The following is a 20,406-nucleotide window of genomic DNA, read 5'->3' on the forward strand; positions in this document are numbered from 1 at the left end:
TATGCCCCAAATAAAGAGTTTTATTGAGTTATATTTGGTTGTAGTGTCATGCATACAGTGCACTTCATTCTGATGTGTTCAGTATTTTACCATAAATGTGGAACATCAGCTGTTAAACAGTCATAATTGTGATGATTTTGTGCTTTTGGGTGTCTGAGAATAAGTTGAGAAAATACTTTAAAACTAAAACCACAGTCTGAATATTTGCAGTAAAATGTGAACTCATTTTAAAAGGTGAATAAATACATCAATCAATCATTAATTCATCAATCTTACACTGGCTTTCCTGAGCCGGCTGAGAGATGCAGCCACAGTAAAGACAAAGTACACTCTCTTAGTACTATAATAAAAACAAATAACTAGTCTTTATCAGGTCTTAAAATACTGGCTCACACTTCTTTACAACTTTGCTTCAGTTCATTTTGGTTTGTGGGCATTTATTTAAGCACAGCTCCCACCACAGCATTTCAATCAGGCTGAGGTTTGGACTTTGACTCAAAAACTGGAATACTTTGATTCTATTGTAGATTTGCTTGTTTGCTCTCTTTTTTCATTGCACTGTCCTGTCACGTGAACAGAGGCTTGTAGACTCCCTCTTAAGTTTTTTGCAGTTTCTCTGAGCATTTCACTGTCTGACCTTGAGGTTAATTTGCTGGGACATCCATTCCTGAGAAGGTTGGCAACTGTCTTGAACGTTTTCCACTTACGAACAATCTTTCTCGCTGTAGAATGATAGATTTCAAATTGCTTGGAAATGGACTTATAACCTTTCCCAGATTGATGGGCAGCAACAATTCCTCCTTGGCATTGTGTTAACACACACCTAAATGCTTCAGACCAGCAAACTGCCCAAATGTCTGCTTTGATAAAGGTGGCCACACTTGGTGATGATCATTTAATAATGAGCACCTGGCTGCTACTTACCCTCTTAATTCCCTTGCTTAGTTTTCCACACACTGCTTCTGCATTTTTGGCTTAGTTTTGTTAAATAAATAATGACACGGTGTAATATGCCATGTGGTGCTGTTCATCAGAGGTTATATTTAACCCTTTAAGACCTACCATAGAACCAAGTCTGCCAGAGCTTATAGTATATTTTTACATGCTGTGGAGCCATTTTTTGGAGCATTTCAAGTTGCTATACATCAATACAACCATTATAGCCCAAATTTTAATAATATGTATGCATTAAGTGCATAGTAATTACATAAATTGCAAAAAAGTGCAATAAACTACAAAAAAATTGAAAATCGTTTTTGATTTTTTAACATATATTTCTAGTTAGAGAAATTTAAGAGGCTTATCCCTCAAAACTGTAAATACAAAAAAGTTGCACAAACTAGTTTCCCACCAAAGGAAATTTATTTTAAGTGTCTTCATAGTTTTATTTTTGAGATACACCAATTTTCATATACTGCAGGAAAAACGAAAAAATATATTATAGTGCAAATTTGCAAAATAACAGCATATGCATCAAAATAAACTATTTCCAGCAGTGCAATATGAGTCCTCAGCATCCCAGAAACGACACAGAAAGTCATAAAGTCAAACATAACTTTTAAAAACACAAGTATAGGCTCATAAGGTCACGATGGTTAAAAACTACATTTCCGCAAAATGACGTCACTTCCGGTTTCGGTAAGGTCATGCGGTCATGTGATAGTTCACGATGGAGTAGGAAGTGTTACGAACAGCTGATCGGATCGGCAAAGCGTGTTTCTGGAATATTATATTTTTGTTGCTGCTTTTTAATGCAGTTTTTGCAAAGCTATATGTGGAAGAAAACTGTGACCTAGGACAAGCTGATGGCATAAGATGTAAGTACAACTCCTCTGGTTTCATATGCAAAAAAATTTATTGCGCTAGCTTACGTGGTTGCAGTGCTACCGGGATTTAAAAATAGTTACGCAAAATGGAGCGTGTCCGCTCCGACCGGCTTTAAAGGGTTAACTAATTTTAAAACCTGACAAGGACCAGATTATTTTTATTATGTTTTGATAAGTGGGTGTACTTTCCTTTTACCTTGAATATATAATCACTCAGTTTCTAGGCTTGCCCCGGGGCCTCCTGCCAGCTGCATATGCAGGAAACCCTTCAAGGGGAGCTGGATGCCACCATAGCTGTCTCCTATCAGCGTGAAGGAACATTAGCTCTATTCTGACTTCTCTGCTGACGTCTGTGCTCCTCACCTTAGCTTCAAGTCTGAACCCAGCCACAATCTCACTCTCTCCTATTAAGTTGAGGATTGGAAGTTGGGTTGGAAATACTTCAGCGTCCCACTCAGCGGTCTCTTCACCACAACGGTCTGCTTTACACACGCTCCATCAATCCACACATCCATATCTCACACGCTACCTTCCCATTATAGAAGACGATCAGGATCTGGAGCTACTTAAACTCCTTCTCTCGAGGCAACAGCTCTTTCCAAATCAACAGGGACAAATCAGCCATTTTCATCAGAGAACTGTGGCCTCAGATTCAGAGTTACAGGCACTAATTCCAGTCACTTCATACTCAGCTGAAAAGTGCTCCAGTCCATCTTAAAGGTCACATTTTGATAAAACCAACCAAAAAACAAGAACCTGAGTTTGCACTCTCTAAAATAAATATATATTCCTTGAGATTCTGTCTATGGTAATCACAAGAATGATGGCAGACAGGGGGCAACCCTCTCAGAGTCCAACACCCACTGAAAATATATTTGACTACCTGCCAAGGACACAGAATGGCAAAAACAGTTCTGGAAATGTGGGAGGTATAGAGGTAGGTCAAGCTGGTCCTTTTATAACTCCACTTTCTACTGGAAAGAACATTTTAAACGTTTTAACAACCAAGCACACATAAGAGACAATGACATGCAAAAACAAACTGCTCTTGACACGACACAGATTTATTATGACTACCTCTCTCCCCGCCATTGTTCACTTTCTATTAGCTGCTCATGGCGTGCGTGTCCATTGTGAAGGGTTGCTCGTCATAAAAGACTGGTGCTATCTGTGCAACTTAATACTACTGTTGTGACTCTCAGCCGTTGTTCATCTCTTACAAAAGACACTCATGATCTTGTCTCCTTTGTTGTTGGAAAGTAGCAGTTGTCAAGCAGGCCCGAGACAAGCGTAGCTGTAGAGACGGGGATTAGACATGTGAACTTACTGTACACACACACAAGCTCATTGTCCACTGTTTAGACATAACGCCTTTATAAAATATAATAATTATACAGACAAATGCAAACATCTATGCTGAACCAAAAAAGTTATATCTATTTTACTTCATGTACAAATTGAGCTAGACAACATGTTTTTGGCATAATTGGACAAATAATCCATAAGAACCTTTCCTATGAATTAATTTTTTCTGTTAACTGGACTCTTGTACTTCCTCTTGGTCCTCTTTTTAGATTTGAGAAGATCTTGCCTGTGATAGAAGACTCTGACCAATCACAAGGCTAGATCAAGTGAACAGTGAAAAAGTCTGCATATGAAAAAAGATGCAGTTAAGCAAATAAATTGTATCTGGTTACTAGAGCTTCAAATACAAGGTGAACCAAAAAGTTTGCACTGATTTCCTTTTAGAGCTTATAAAGTGTGTGCATATGCTAATCTGATGGGAAGGGCTACAAAAACAGAGGGGAGAGACACATGATGACAGCCTATTCTGAATTTCTGCCTGTAGATTTCCTAGTTAAAAGTCAGTTAAAAAAGTAAAAGCTACCAAAGGTAATTGGATGAGTTATTGAATGCAGAGCACCTAATCTTGAATGCAGTGCATGTATAAGCTAGTTTCTAATGTAACAGTTATTCTGTACCTACAAGTCTTTGTTATTTCTGGCTCTGCATTTCTTTATTTCTACTTTTTGGTTTGCAAGACCTTACTCCATTTACATCTTTAGATATTAGCTTTTGGTCACAGCAGCTTTAAATCAGTACCCTTCAATGAAATTGCCTCAGTTTGCCCAGATCAAGTACATTCATGTGGCACTTTCACATTCCAATGTCAAAAGTTTCAACTTTTCACATGTAAATGTGCAGTGAGGACTGCTCGCCAACTGCTGAGTCTGAAATTGAGAAAGCATCCAATTTTATACAGACGTGTTCTACTGACTAGGAAGCACCATGAGTAGAGTTTTCTCATTTGTAACAATTTGCCTCAAACTAAACTGGCGACATCCAATGACGAACCCTGCACAACCTGCAAGCCACCATTTCAATGAGCTTGGAATGAATTTCACAGGGAGATTTTTTTTTGCAATGACCAGGCACTTTAACGAGTATGGGTAGGTTGTGTTACTGCTTCTTTTTGTATTTGCTCAGTCTGGGTTTTTCTTGGTGTAACAGCTTGCGTAAACATTGTTGCAACTTACTTTTAAAAAGCTTCCCTATCTGCAACACATAAACCTGTTTTTTTTTACTTTACGTAGAAGGCATGACTGAGTAAAAACGAAGAGGAAAATTGAGTCAGTGTTGTGGGTAGTGGCGCACTACTGAGTTCAATTGTTTGTTGGCTTTTCTGTATCCTAGAAGGGAACTATCAGTGTCTGTCATCTGTGGCTCAGCGCTGTCAGCCCTACAGGACCACAGCCACATATGGAGGTAAGCCCATTTGAGACTTATTAAAGCTAGACAAGTACAGCATCCCCCGACTAGCTGCTTCGTAAAAAAAGTGTGTTCCTCTCTGCGTGGTGTCCAGCCTGACTTAGTTTGCCTCATAACACACACCAGAGCAAGTAAACTGCTTTGACAAGTACACGCAGAGACCCAACTCACCAGACATTAATACACAGGCATAGACACATACTCCTCCTATTCCTCTCATTGGGACTGTGTGTGCTGTATCTTGCTGGATCTCAGTGTGAGTCTCAGTGTGTGAGTGTCTTTTTTCCTCATCTTTTTTTTTTTTTTCTTTCCAGGCATCCATCTCTGCATCTCGGCCTTGCCATCTGTTCTCCATGCTGTGGAACATGGCGCTCCCTCTGGCTGCAGGCGTTTTCACATGGTGGCAAAAATTGTCAATTGTGGAGTTTTTAAAAAAAGGGAAAAAAAGCTGAGGACAGAAATTGTTTAGGATGTGGTCTAAAATGCCGCAATTCAGACGTGTGTAAGGAGTGTGTGTGTAAACATGTCTAGTTTTGATCTTGTTTGAAAGGTGTGGATTATTTATATATACGTCTTTGCATATTACTTTGGAAGAAATAGCAGTTTTATCTTTCCTTTTTTTTGCACTATATTTAAATAGTTTAACAGTTGCTACACTAATTGGCAATTACTGGACCTACTGCAAGCAGGGTTCCCATAGTAAAGTTTTTCCATTTTAAAAGCTGGAAGTGGCAGTAATTTTGTTTGGTTGAGTGCGTATTTTTGTTTTTATCATCTGTCTACCTGCTGATTATCCTATTAACAGAGCTTGCCACCTGCTAAAGTTGGACATAATCAGCAGTAGAACCACATGAAAAGTTGCCTTCTGACTGAAGGAGAACTTTTTGAAATGCAAATATAGTTTGAGATTTTTTTTTTTAAACATTTCCAAAGCAAAGACAGGCATGAGAAGTTTCTCCTAACGTCATATTTACGACTCAATTTCTCCACCACTAATCTGGCTTTAGAGCAGCAGCTTGGGGTTAAGAAAAGCAGCTTTCTCCCCAACATCTTTCTGCCAGGAGGAACCAGAGGGGTTCCTCAGCCAGGTGGCATTTATTATCACTCTAGTGTGTTTTGCACACGACTCATGAGATGTCTCAAATGACATATCCAAGAAGCATCCTGATCCGAACCCCAAGCCATCTTAACTGGATCCTTTGAGCTCCTCACCCTCTGGCAAAGGAAAATTCCAGGCATCCAGCAAAGAAAGCTGATGTTTTTCATTTTTGAGTGTTTCTACTGATCTAAAGCCACAGCTTACTAACACCAACACAGCAATACACCACGAATCGCCGGCTGATGTTATCCTGACTCATTAACAAGACTTCTGATGTATTTGCAATAACAACCTGCTCCAAAAACAATCCCAAATAATTTGTCTTCAGAGAGCCACAGACAGAGAAACTAAGTCACAGATGGCTGGAAAGCAGCCTTACTAAATAAATGTTGGAGATCAATGTCTGAGGGCAACACATCAATATCACCAGCAAGAAGCATGAAAGTTAAAATGCCATCTCTTAGTAAACAAAAGAAGAATCATGACAAGGTACAATCTGTTTCTTGTATGCTCATAAATTGAACTTGTAATTAAGGCCTCAGTCACACAAGGCAAGGGGCTGGTTGTCCTGGCAACCTCTGGTTGCTAGGGAAAAATGTATATTCCCCAACTGGTTGGTGAGTGGTCGCTGTCAGCCCCCGAATGAAATTGGTCACAAAGAGGCCACAGCACCCAAAGCTTCCTTGTCATGGCTTTGGTCATTAACAGACTGGTGCAGCTGCCCATAGCTTGTATAGAAGATGTCACGATGTTTGCAAATACGTGCCAACTACTAGCTGGGCAGAAGGTAATGCTAAACAGTGTGTTGCAGTTTTCACAGTTTTGTGACTGCTCGGTTAGTAGTAAGTGTTTGTGGGCGAGTTGGTGCCTTCCATGGAAGTTTGGGCGACTATGGCAATCTGCTGGTGATTAAAGTTATTACAAGGAGGTCTCCTTTGCCACCAAATCCACCTTGTGACTGCCCGGAATCATTTTCCAATTATTTGAAGAATATACAGGCCACCCTCCCAGCCAGTGATTGGGGTCTCTGAATAGTCTCCAGGCCTGCATCACTGGGGCTTTTACAATCAATCTCACCCTAACTTCAATCTCTAGCAACCACTTGCCAGTCTGTCGGGGAGTACACATTTTTCCCTACCGGTGGTTGCTAGATGTTGACCTACTGTTCCCTCTCTGGTGCCTAACGGACTTAAAATTTCAAAAGCCATGTGACAAACACTACATAGGTAAACAAGTTTGAACATATACACAAATAGGAACTAACACCATATACACGCCACTGACTCTACACTTTACAAATGAAATTCTTCATTTTGCCAGACAAAAAAAACCCCCCAGTCTAACAGATCGAATCACCAGAGAATGCAGAGAAGAGCTATTGGATAGATCTAATAAAGTAAATGGGTTCACTAAAGCTCCAGGGGAAAACAACACCTGGGAATTAGGGAACTTCTCAAGCTTTAGTTCAGTGTGGACGCGAGGAAATTATGCACATACAAGCATACACAAAAGGGCAGACGCACAAACAAGGACACAGTCATACACCCATGTTCTCACAGACACACAATTGTGCACACAGTCTCATACACACAATCACGCTGGAGGTCTGCTGTGCCTCCCAGAACTCCCATCTGTTGAACCAGCAGTCCAGGTTGGTCTTAATGAGAAATAATGAGCCTTCACTAAATAACAACAGCTTGGATGGATTTCACCTCCACTTCAGATTTTATTAGAATGCCATGGAGAGTAGTTCATTCTTCAAGCTACACAATGTATTTGTTGTAGTTCAAAAGACATTTTGACATTTAATTTCCTTTTTTTTTTTTTTTCTGAGAGTACAAAGGAAACTTGAAGCTAAATGACTGTTGGCACATTTTCATCATCTACATCTTGTTATAAGGAATGTATAAGGAAAGCAAGCATTAATTTACTAGAGGGTGGAGAAAACATTATTAAACAAACTTGTTCAAGTACAACTCATACTGATGAATTTGGGGTAATTTCCCGCTATAAAATCCAGGCTCTGAGTAATGAGTGCAAAAAGGAGTTCAAAAGGGAACTCATTTCTTCAAACTTGACATATTTCTCAAATAAATCAGAGCACAAAATTTAATTGCTAGGCCTCTAACAGCTGCATGGCTGTCAGCAAAAACACCATTAACATATAGTTCGTGTGCTTGAGTGTGTCTGTGTGTGTGTGTGTGGCTGTACAAAGTCCAAAAGGCATCATGTCAGGGAATCCAGCTGTCCTTGGACGATTTCGAGCTGAAAGAAAGAGGGGAAATGATGAGTTTTTGGAGCGAATGTGTGCACAAAAGAATGACACAAAGAAGGAGAGGAAGTCTGAAAGAGATATTTAAAAAGATCGAAGTATGAAGGAGTGCAAAATGCAACATGGATACTTGGCACAAAAACACGAAGATGATGTGGCATGAAAGTGGCACGGACACACACACGAAACATAATGAAACAAACCTTGTTGTACAAATCAAGCAGTTGCTGGTGGTTAAACTCCACGAAGACATTTTCCTGAACCTGGAGAGACAAGCAGAGAGGCATGACATTTATGGGAGGAAACAATCGAAAAAGTAAGAAAACTTCAGAAATATACAAAAGCAGCAGCGATGAGGAGAAGCAGCGGCGATGAAAGCACATAGGTAAGAGGCATGACGCAGATTTCTCGAGCTGGCTTCTTGCGCTTTCTATAAAAGCCTTCATCAATTATTACTGGTCTCTGACCAGTATGCACCATCTTTTAAGTCTTATCCATCAGTTGTTTAAAAATACACAGAAGAAAAAAAGCTGTCCACCATCTTGCACAGGGAAAACCCATCACTGTCTCCATTCTGTTGGCTTACTTTAAAACCGTGTCACCAACCGTAGTACAAAACTACACACGACTCAATAATACAGGACACTGCTTCTTCTACACTGTCAAGCATATAAACCATCATCCGCTTTCTATATTAGAATTAAATAAAGCAAATACTCTTTTTTCAGTTTATTCTTTAACAATGTTTTTTTTTCCCATTTCATAAAACAAAAAATATCAAGTAATATAGATTTGAAACACCATGAATGCAATCATGTGATAGTTTAATGAAATTAGTCCTGTTCAAGAAACATTTGCATATGCATGGTGTGACTTTTAGAGCTAAAAACATTTCGATTCATTTGTCTACATTTTTGCTTTTACCAGCAGACAGGTGTAGTGTAATGTCACAAACAGCGGGTCACCCAGGGGAAGCTCATACAGCACACTGACGTGAGGTTAGCACACTGCAGACATTCAAGAAAGAAATGTGTGATTTGAGTAATGGGGAGCCTGTGCCACAGTAGATCTTTATGTCTAACAATGCCTCTGGCTCCTGTTATAGACTCAGGAGTGAAGTCATGTTAATGATGGATCACGAAAGTTAGAGGAGCTTTTGTTTTTTTATACATTAAATGATGCATTTTTCATCTGTGAAGCTGGAATATGAAACTAAGATACATGAACAGTCCAAGTTTGCCTTTAGTTTCATAAAGTTTATTACTTTATGTGCTAATTCTTAGGTTAACACTGGAGCCTTTTTTCTCTGCAGACTCTGTAGAAAACTATACAGAACCAAGGGCAACCATCACTGAACTACCATCATCATCATCGTCATCATTATCCCATCAGAAACTCAGACTCAACGATAATCCACCTATGTGAGCGGGCGTAATGGGGAGACACTTTATCAACACCCATCACAGAGAAAATGAGAACAGCAGTTTTGTAGCCAACTAAAGTGCATTTATTGATGTTACCCTAAATGTACCAAACTCTGATCCAAGAAGGATAGCAGACAGGAGGGAAAAGACAGAATGAACGAGATAGACATGAAGGGGAAAAAAAGGAATTAAATAAGTTCATGCTGAAAGGCAGTAAAACTAAATGTGGGTTTTCTGATTGTACACTCCCATCTAAAGCTCCACTCCCAGCAGTTCGGTGCTTGGAGACTAAACGGAGCTTGGGGGCTTGAAGCTAACTGGCTGGCTGGTTGGGTGGGTGGAGGGAGGGAGGCCATGTGTCATGGTAAATTAATGACAGAGATATTAATTAGAAGCTACATTAAAAGTCCATAAAAGAGAGAACAGAGGGCTGTTATCTCTTGTCAAAGCTCCCACTCGACAGCAGCTTCACAACACAAGGAAAATGTAGGACAGCCTTGAATTTAGCTACAGCTGAGGGAGCGCTGCAAGGACAGCCCAGCAGGTACTGAAACAACTAAATAAAGTGTTGTTACTGAGCGAGATAAAATGAAAAGAAGATGCACATCAAAGAAGATCTACGAGGTGATAAATCATTTCTCAGAGGAAAGACAGTTGCCGTTAGGAAATGATTTGATTTGAAGGAAAAAATTGTGCATGCAGTGAAATTAGTTGAATGATGAACACGTTTTGCTTCCAGTAGCATTAATCAGCCTCAATTCACGCAACTCCCTCCCATTGATCTCCACTGTGGCAAACACTATTATAATGAGCAGACTCCTGTGCTGCATAATAACTTATCTCGGTTAACAGTCTTTAAGTGTGCTCGGGTCACAGCAGCACCAGGAGACTTGGTGGAAAAGCAGAAATAAACACTTGTCAGCTGGCTGAGCTGCCTATTGTTTTCTGACAGAGGTAAGACAAGGGACAGCCAAAATGACGGTTGTATGTGTGTGACTGTGATCAAAACTAACCTATGAGAAAAAGCGTACAACAAACCGCAGTAACGCTCGGTGTCTTCATGTGAGACTGACACTGTGTTCTGATAAGATTTTCAAAAGACTGCTGTGTGTGTGTGTGTGTGTGTGTGTGTGTGTTTTATCTTGGAAAACGCATTCCTAAATGTGTATGTGTATGTGAGTGTGTGTTTGGCCCATCAAATTGTTCCTCAGGGTTGAGATTTTGCCAGGCAGTAACCCAACAAGGCTCTGACAGATCTGGGCTAACACTAATGGGGATAGGATGCATCATCCTTGTCATCACAGCCCTGTACAGCCCTAAAGTAGGCGCACGCACGCACACAGATATACATAAACGTTTCATCTGTCGTAGTGCTAAAAAACAGAAAACAGGATAAACCCATTAACATAATCACAGAATCACTTGCATCTGGTGTTCCATATGCACTACATGTTAAACCGTATATAGGCTAGACACTGAGGGAAACCCAAAGCACGAGGTAGAATGAACAAGCAAAGGCGTAAATTAGCAAATAAATGACCTATAAAGTCATAAAATAAATCAACAAAACTCCTTGAAATATATCCTTGAAATGTAGGACAAACTTTTCTTCTCTCAGTGCTAAAAGCTCTCAACAATGTCACTTGTACAATTCTCAAGATGAGTCAACAAAGTCACAGAGGATAAAGACTCTTTGGGGATTACAGCATAACTCACCATGAGGACACCCTGTTAATTCTTTAGTCTCTGGACACTTGAAGCAAAATTACAACATGCACATGATTTCCACAGCTCTGGCCTTCAGTGCTATCAGTAATAACAATGTTATGTCAGTTTCTCCAATCTGGATGTGTTGTTCGATAGCAGAAAAACAAAGACAGTGAGATATTAAATGGATGCACATTATAGGAAATGTTATTTAGAAGGGAAAAAAAGGTACCATTAACGAGGAAACTGGCTGTAATGTCAATGTAACATCATTATGTAATAAATGGTTACTGATATTCTGGCTGTGTTCACTTGAACTTTTACTTTTAAATCGTGGTAGACAACCTGTCTAATTGGCAGCTTTAAAAACTGGACCCCAAACATCCACCAGATTCACCAAATTTTTTATTGCACAAAAATTGGGTTAAAATTCTGTTGTGATTATTATTATTTTCGTTATTCCATTTTTTATATATGCCTTTCATCCCCAGGACTGCCTTAATTCTTACAGGTACTGGAAACATTCCTCAGAGATTTTAGTCCATATGGACATGATAGCATCACACAGTTGCTGCAGATTTGTCAGCTTCACATCTATGATGCAAATCTCTCATTCCGTCACATCTCACAGGCGCTCTTCTGACATCTGATGACTATGGGGGCTATTTGAATACAGCAAACTCACTGTCATGTACACGAAACCAGTTTAAAATGATTTTGAAGCTTTGTGACATGACACGTTATCCTGCTGGCAGCAGCCATCAGAAAATGGGTACACTGTGGTCATGAAGGGACATGATCAGAAACAGCAGTCAGGTAGGCTGTGGTGTTTAAACGATGCTCGGTTGGTACTAAAGGGCCCAAAGTGTGCCGAGGAAATATCCCCTACATCATTACACTAACACCTGGCCAAACTGCAGGTACAGAGCAGGATGGATGCATGCTTTGGTTGTTGCTGTTTTTGGCAGATTCTGACCCTACCCCAGCAGAAATAAAGGCTCATAAGACCACACACTGTTTTTCCAACCTTCTACTGGTCAGTTTTGGCGAGCCTAGGCGAACTGTATAACAATTTCCATTTCTTAGCTGACAACAATGGCACCCTTGAAGCAAACGAGCTCTAGTTGCTGCTATAGCCCATTTGCTTCAAGGTTCAACTGTTGTATTCAGAGATGCTCTTTCCCCTACTTTGTTTTGCAACAAGTGGTTATCTGAGTTATATCAGCTCGAAGAAGTATAGCCATTTTTCTCTGTTCCTCTTCGGCAATACAACCCTTTCTCTGAGAGATCTGCCACTCACTGAAAATTTTCTCTTTTACCGTTTTCCCCTTCTGATGCTGGATTAGATATAAGCTATTTGTATTAAGGATAAACTGTGGCTGTTGCTCAGGAGGCAGAGCAGGTCATCTACTAATCGGAAGGTCGGTGTTTCGTTCCCTGGCTGCTCCAGTCTGCATGCTAAATATCCTTGGGCATGATACTGTGAATGTGTGCAAATGTTAGACAGAAAGCACTTAAGCACAAAAAGGGCTTATATGAATGCATGAATGGGGTATGTTGTATAAAGAGCTTTGAGTCCTCGAGTAGAAATATATAAGAACCAGTTGCACAAGTGTACCTAATGAAGTGGCTGGTGAGTGTATATAGTTTTCAGAGATGGATTTCTATGAACTTGCCACATACATTTGTTGCACCTAGGTGAGGAAACCTAGTAGCTCCAGTCATCCCCTGACTTTGTATCCAGAGCTGCAAACACCAAATCTTTAAATCTTTCACAAATACACTGAAATATTTCAAAATTAGATGTTGGAATTCATCTCTTTTTCCACCAGCATGACATTTGTGATTCATAGTGCAGGTCTGGATGAACCTTAGATAAACTTCTTAGGGTGACCCGACTTTACTGGTCCATTGACTTTCCATCGAGTGTCACAATCAGGTCAAATAAATATCGGCATATTTGTATGACAGGTGTGTTTTCTTTATGACCTCAGAGAGTCACGAGTGTGAATGCAGACTCTGTCTTGTTCTCGTACAACCTGTTTACTCTTGGCCTTCTGAGTTTTTTGGGGGGTTTTTTGGCTTGTCATATTTTATTTTACAGATCTTAGTATTTCTGATCTGAGACATTACTCCGAGGAACACAACAAAATTTGACCATGACCTAAAACCTAAACCCAAACTGAAGCATTTGAAACAAGAATTTCCCCTTTAAATAAATATGAAATGGAAAAACACTACTCCTCCTGAAGCTCAGAGGGGCAATCATCTACTGTCATCTAGACGAACAACGGGTAACTGCAGCACTGACGTTGAGAACAGAGCAATTTCGTGTTATTCCGCTTAAAGAGGTTTGTTGTATTCTTGAGTGTGTTCCAATTGATAAAGAAAACGACACTTTCAACAAATGGTGCTTTTATCTCATCAAGTTGTTACTGTGGCCAGTTCTAACAATTTTAAAGAGACTGTGGTGGACAACATGGAGCAGTAGCGGCTTTTAATTCACACGAGTTCATTGGAATGGGGCTAGGAGGACGCAAAAACGCACTCTTCATAAATTATTTGCTCCAGTACAATAAAGTAAAGCTTGGATTTGAAACACTTGTCAAAGGAGTGATTTTTTTCTTTCCTGAGTGCTACACAAAAACTGGATTTCTTACTTCTGACAAATATAAAACAAAGAAGGGCATGATGGGAATAAGGAACGGGAGAGTGAGTACAACATGAAAAGAAAAATAGAATGACAAAAAAAGAGAGGATGGGAGAAATGAGCAGCATACTGAAAGAGTAGAGGACAAAGTGAAGAGTCTCAAAGACAGAATAGTATCTTAAAGGGCAAAAGAATTGTGATTATCTAAGAGAAGGTTCTTTGTGACAAACAAAAAAAACCTCTTCTATTACTTAAATCCAGAAATTTGCAAACCAGATATAAAAACACAGCTGTGGATAATTTCACGGAGAGCGATAGAGACTCAAAGCGGGCACTTTGTCAGCTGTCTGCTGGGTGAAGCAATCTTAAAATATGCATGGCAGGGTCGATACCAGACAGACACGATGTGAAGCAAATCAGACTCAAGTGTTGAATACAAGTGACAATCAATCTTCTGCAGAATAGTTAAATGATATGTGTGAAGGGGCATCACAGTGGTGCCGCGGTGAACACTGTCACCTCACAGCAAAACAATTTTCGTGTTTGATTGAGAGCCTTTCTGCGTGGAGTCTGCGTTCCGTCCCTGTGCCCGTACAGGTTAATTGACCATAACCTCGAGTGTGAGTGAGAAGGGTTTGTACTCTCGCATTTTTGGAAGATTGTTTGCAAATTTAAAGTTAGGTTCTCAGAACAGCAGTTTTTTTGTGTTTGTGTGTCTATTTTCAAGGCACATTCTGTGAAGTTCAGGGTTGACAGCACTCACAGTCCTCTGTGCAAAAACATGCTCACTGTACAGCTTTGTTTTGCTGCTGCGCTCACGACAGTTTCAGCTGAAAATAGTTGTGAAATACGACTGCGCTCGTCTGTATCACTTCTCAAGAAGTGGCGGCATTTACAATACAAACACTGTCCTGTCATGTCTGAGGTGAAACTAATCCTAACTGTGACTAACCTAATTATTTTGATCTACTCAACAAAATACTTTTTAACCTTCTAAAAACAAGCTGTTTTCAAAAAAAGCCCCTAAACAAACAAGGTCATTAGAGATTCCAGTGCCTGTGAACACAGACCCTTAAATTTTTCTGCAAGATGAATTCACGAGTTATTTTTTTAATTCTGGTGCAGCGATCATCACGTGATTACTTTCTGTAACTTCTCAGCCTGCCTCTGTCTCTGTGTGTGTAGAAGCAACCAGCTGTGCCATAGACATGACACTATCTGGGAAAAAGCATTTCCCCAGATAAGCGTTTTCCCTCTGGGGCACCCAGATACCCATGTGGAAGGTTTTTAACATGAAACTTGGCATATCTTCCAGAAATGATGTCACATTCATGAGAGGTCTTAATTAGCAGAAAGAAAAACATGAAGGTTGTGAAAAATTAAAAAGAAAAGACTCATCCTCTTGGTATTTACACAAACTGTAAAGAGTAATAAAATATTTTTAGGCCTTGATATGTCCCACATGTTTATGGCAACTGACATAAATGATTTAAGAAGTTTTGAAGCCACTGATTCTGACAGATTTTGAGAGCATTAAAGTTGAAATATTTAGCACGAAAAAATGTTTTGCAGTTCATCTCAACCAAAACAAATGTGATGCAAAAGTTTTAATGAAAAACTTTGAATAAAAGTGTTATTAACCTGCCTTTCTGGTTCCTTTAATACGACACAAGAAAGAAAGAGTTGCTCTAATTTCACCAGCTGAAGAGCTCTGCAGTAAGAGGATACGGTACAATCTCTATGACTTTGCTGCATTACAAGTTTTCTGTGACTATGAGCTCTTTCAAAGTTTGTTCAATCGGCAGACTCTGTTGACTTTTCCAGACAAAGAAATCTCTATTCTGAAAGACAAATAGATAGATAGAAAGGGAGATGGATTATGCAGGAGGTTAAGCTGTTGGATTTTCCAGGCCCTATTCTCACCACACACACACACACACACTTGTAATTAGTGACCATCTTTTGATGGGAATACACCAGCTGTGACACCAGCTCTTGGACCTCAACTGCTGTGGAAAATATTATATTTTAATATACATAAAATGATTTTAAAAAATTTTAAAAAACTACAGCGGCCTTGAGAGGTCAAACACATTGCAGCGTAAGAAAACACCCGCAAATAGAACAATGTTGGAAAAACCTTGCAATACACAGCGGAAATTAGGGAAGGTAATGATGCTACAGACACTCTGTAAATGGCAGAAACTGAAATATGTGAAAGATTACACTGAGACACACTTAAAAGAAGTGGAGGATTCATCGGTACTGTGAGGGGGAAAATATGCACGTTAATGTGTGTTCTTATTGCTTTATTCAGATAATACTGTAGTTACAGGCAGCTGCTCCAGCTCAGTGTTGACTCCTCTAAATCACTTCTTTTTTTCTGTTAATTTGCTGGTCTTTTCTTCAGTTTCAGTGTGTTTGACCTAAGGTAAGATGACCATGGGATCGTTGCCTGTCCCACAAGGCTGTGAAAAAAAATGTAGGTACTCAATAAAACGAATTGATATTAAAAATTACTATTGGATTAGGTATGCATTGGTAACAGCAATAGTCCCGTCTTCACCTCCTCCAGTTAAACGACTTATAACCAGCATGTTTGCAGACTGGCAGGCACTCGCAGTGGAAGTAGTTCATACCAAGTTAAGCCCCAGTCACCCAGGTTTAGATAGTGACCTAGTAGCAACCCGAAATCCTTGCGATGTCCGGTAATTGCTAAATGACCAAAATAAAAATTTTCATTTGCTAGCTTATTTTCCATTTGCGGTTGGTGTGTTGGAATACACATTTTTCCCTAGCGACCATTGGTTGCCAACCCGTCACTAGGCCTGAGTGCTCGGGGCTTTACTCAGTACTCATATCTCAGACCAGATCCATCTTCAGACTTTAACTTCATTTGAAACCACAGCTGTAAAATTTGGGCTTTGCATAACTAGCGCTGTTATTGTGTTGACAAACTATCTGGACAGACCGACATAAAAACATCTGCCAAAGTGCTCAAAACCCTCTTTGTCCTTCTTTGCCCCTCCAGGGCCAGACTTTGTCGAGATGACACACAGACACACAAGGTGAAAACAATACAAGCTGTGCTTTGGCGGGTGGTTACAAATACACCCTTCCCTTTCCTGGTTGCTATACGGTATTTTAAAATACACATATGTTCTTTGTTTCAGCTTGGCTTCACTGAACATACAGAGCATTAACAAAAAAAACAAAAAGGAGCAACAATGGAATGAGCGTTGGTTTATCTTATTCTTGTGGCTCCAAGTTGTCTTTATGCTTGACTGCCGTCCTATCTCTCTGTAGCCAGTTTACAGTAAGTCCTCTGTACACCCCTGTTTGTCAGTTAGCCTAAAGTGCACGCATCACTGCAAACCTGTCTGCTTCTCTGTGTTCGTGCAAGCCAAATTTCACAAGCTCTACCTGGCGTCTCTGTTTCTTTCTGTCATCTTGCTGAAGGGTGATCAGCAGGAGTTACTGAAAGAGGATACGCTCGTCTTTCACTGTGCATGCAGACAGGTGATAAAACTGTGGCATAAAGACTGAGTGGCGTTTAGGAGAAAACAGCAATTACATCAAATACGCTGGAATCTCATCATTGTTGATGTACTTAATAAAGTTGCATACTAAAACTTCCTTTAATATCCAAATTAACAATCAAAACACATCTGTTGCATCACAGCAAAAAAACAAAGTCAAAATCAAGTGTGAGCCTAGTTTATTTATATATAAGAGTGCTTTTGGTTTGTTTGGTGGCGCATGTGTTTCCATGTACATGGTTGTAAAGGCGCAAAGCTGTCTGTCACTAACAACTCAAATACTGGCAGGTGTGCTGACAAAACAGTCTTTAAACCTCTCAAACATTTTTGTTGTTTGCAGCACAGCCACAGGTGTGCTACATCCTGTTTCATGCCACGAGTGCTTCTGTCAATGTGTCTATCTCATCAACACTTCTGAAATTTGCCTAGATTGCAGCCACCTGATTCACCTTGTTGGATGAAGAACTCAGGTGGGAAAATCAGAGACAGGTCAAAGTTGCAGCTGAGGAGAAAAACTAATTTGTTTAAGCATTATACTGTGCTGGGGAGCTTTAAACTCATTATGGCACACCAATCAAACAAAATGTAATGTATCATAAATCTAACATGTGCTGTAACTACATTTTCGGAACAAGCACAGGGTGCCATAATAAGACAATTACAAAATGGTGACTACTGACCCTTAAAACTTCCAAAATGTCATGATCTATTAGAGCCAGCATTTCTCAAATTAAGGCATGTTGCTGGGTATTCCCTCAGCCAGTTAGTGGACAGGCACAATACATGGTATTAGTATTCAGAAGGTTTTATGGGGTAAAGCATGATTTGCAAGTAAATGGTCACTACTGATTACAAGATGTAATTAATACAAAGATGTTTCTACTCAAGAACTCCACCCAGTGAACTGAAAACTGCCCACAGGTTACAGATTATAGAATTATCCTATCCTAGCATCCAACATTTGCACTATTTTTGCGTTAACAAAAGTGCTACCTACATAGAACTTCAATAAAGTATGACATCCTATCTCTGCAAAACCACAAGACAATTACCTGCTTTTTTGTTTTGCTATTACTTGCAAAAAGGGCGACAAGGTTAAAGATTGTTTCATCTCCCTGAGCCGTCAGTGTCTGACATTTTTGTCCTCACATACACCACCATTAGGCAAAGATCAGAGTAGTTCAGTGCTCTTCAGTGCTGTGATCTAACTTTCGTTTTAGATATCTGATTGCCAGAAAAGTGAGTCGAAAACACTGAAATACTGGTATTATTTTAACTTTTTTATTTTATATTGTAGTAGTAAAATGCACAAATAATAATAGAAATGTGAAAAGCACATTTTCAGTAACATTAAATCTTTCTTTTAAAAACATACAGTGTAACAGTACACAATAGCTCTTATGTTCAGAAATGTAAAAAAACAGAAATCACCAGCTCAATAATTAACCATGTTTAATCTTCCCATGACCCATTGAGACCATAGCCATTGAGAAAAAGCAGTCTATAGGAGCCACATATGCTCTGTGCATAAATGCTGAAAGAGGGGCAACCATTAACTGGTATCCACTCTACAACACTGCCCTGTAGCCATCACACAGTGACAGACATGGAACCTCAAAACGTCAGCCATTCACCAAAAGCCCGTTGAGTGCAACAAATAAGAGCTGTCAAAGCCAAACACTAGAAACTGTCAATCACCTCTGGTATTTATAACAGAAACGGGCACGAGCAGATATGCGCGTACACGTGCACTCCCCACACAAATACACAGAGAAGAAAAGTTATTTTCCAAAGCTCTGTGAGACTTATGACATACAATAGATGACATGATGGAAAACCCATCCTGCAAACGGTAAGTCAGGGGCCTTCTGAAAACATGTAATGGGGCCAACACGTCACTCAGACTTTCTAATTTCTTTGATTTGGAAAAAAGAAGAAGAAAAAAAAAAGCATCGAGCAATAAACTGGCCCACTGACTTTATCCCTCTTAATATTTTCTTCCTTTTCCAACTGTCCTTTTGATAAAACCCTCATTTTCTCTAAACTCTGAAAACCACGGGGAGTAACTAAAAGCATAGAAGAGTGGAGTGCACGTCAGGGGAGACAGTGGGAACTTTGACGACAATAAAAAGATAAATAAAGAAGGCAACACAATAAACAAACTGTAGCTCTTGTTTTGGTATGAAGACAAGAGGAAGCAGCAGGTTCTAAGCCCAGCGGGTAGGATTCCTGAAAGCACACCAGGACACACACATCTCTAACTAGCCCCCACGACAACAAACAAAACATAACACATATATTATAGGCTCGTGGGGACATATATACACAAGCATGCATGGGTACAAAAGCTCACCCACCCAATAACACAAACAATAACCATATACATATTTAGGAGGAAGTAACTTAGAAGAGTTGCTTTTATGTTAAAATGCTATAAAAAGCACCGTTTGTTTGCATGTACACTAACACATCAATTACCCTCTGGATGTTATATTAGGCCATTTATTATTTAAAAGCGGTTGCTGCAATGATACAAATAAATAATTAATATTTTCCGTGTTGGTCTGGGTGAATATGTCAGTGGCCATTAATTTCTGATGAAGGACACCTGCTAAGTGGTTCCAGTTAAGTTGTCTGTTCATTGTTCTTGATTAATGGGTAGCCTCTATCTCTATCTATCTAAGTTTGCCACCGTGTTACAACAGTTAGCGAGTTAACCAGACGATACCAAATTAAATAATTCACACGAAGCACGGTCTAGAACAACGCTCACAACTGTCAGTGATCTGGTTTTTTGTTCTTATCGTAACACCACGCATCACACTGTAGAATCCTACGTCAAGGTCTTGGAGCAGCTGCTCCCTGAATTTCCTCCTGATGAAACATCTGCTTGAAAGATTGGGAAGTCCTGTGTTCAGAAAGTCGAGCGAATTTCTGCCCACTTCCACCAGGAAATTCTTACCCAACTTCAAAACGTTGGCTCAGGTGGCACTAAAACTAATTCTAGTTTTGAGTGGGGCAGTAAAGCCTAAACTCATAGTTTAGAAATTATAAATTAAACTGGACATGAAAAGCAGTCACTCTGGGGCCAAAACTTGAAAGCAAATGACAATCACCTCT

At 39.7% G+C, this 20,406-nt stretch overlaps 1 protein-coding gene and 1 long non-coding RNA gene across 2 annotated transcripts in view; one reads left to right on the plus strand and one right to left on the minus strand.

The window, feature by feature from the left end:
* Positions 1-4,477: 4,477 nt before the first annotated feature.
* LOC145432179 (uncharacterized) lies at positions 4,478-5,139 on the plus strand. Its single transcript, XR_013912458.1, has 2 exons — positions 4,478-4,592; positions 4,910-5,139. It is a non-coding gene; the product is annotated as an uncharacterized LOC145432179 (long non-coding RNA).
* A 2,257-nt stretch (positions 5,140-7,396) lies between these two features.
* Positions 7,397-20,406, minus strand: part of commd10 (COMM domain containing 10) — a 69,808-nt gene continuing 56,798 nt past the window's right edge. The window contains exons 6-7 of the mRNA XM_026186316.2: positions 8,170-8,229; positions 7,397-7,959 (exon numbers count right to left, since the gene is read on the minus strand). Coding sequence (XP_026042101.1) covers positions 7,921-7,959; positions 8,170-8,229 — 99 coding nt within the window. The 3' untranslated portion in view covers positions 7,397-7,920. The remainder of the gene's footprint in view (positions 7,960-8,169; positions 8,230-20,406) is intronic.

This window comes from Astatotilapia calliptera, chromosome 12, assembly GCF_964374335.1.
Source record: "Astatotilapia calliptera chromosome 12, fAstCal68.1, whole genome shotgun sequence".
Classification (NCBI taxonomy): Eukaryota; Metazoa; Chordata; class Actinopteri; order Cichliformes; family Cichlidae; genus Astatotilapia; species Astatotilapia calliptera.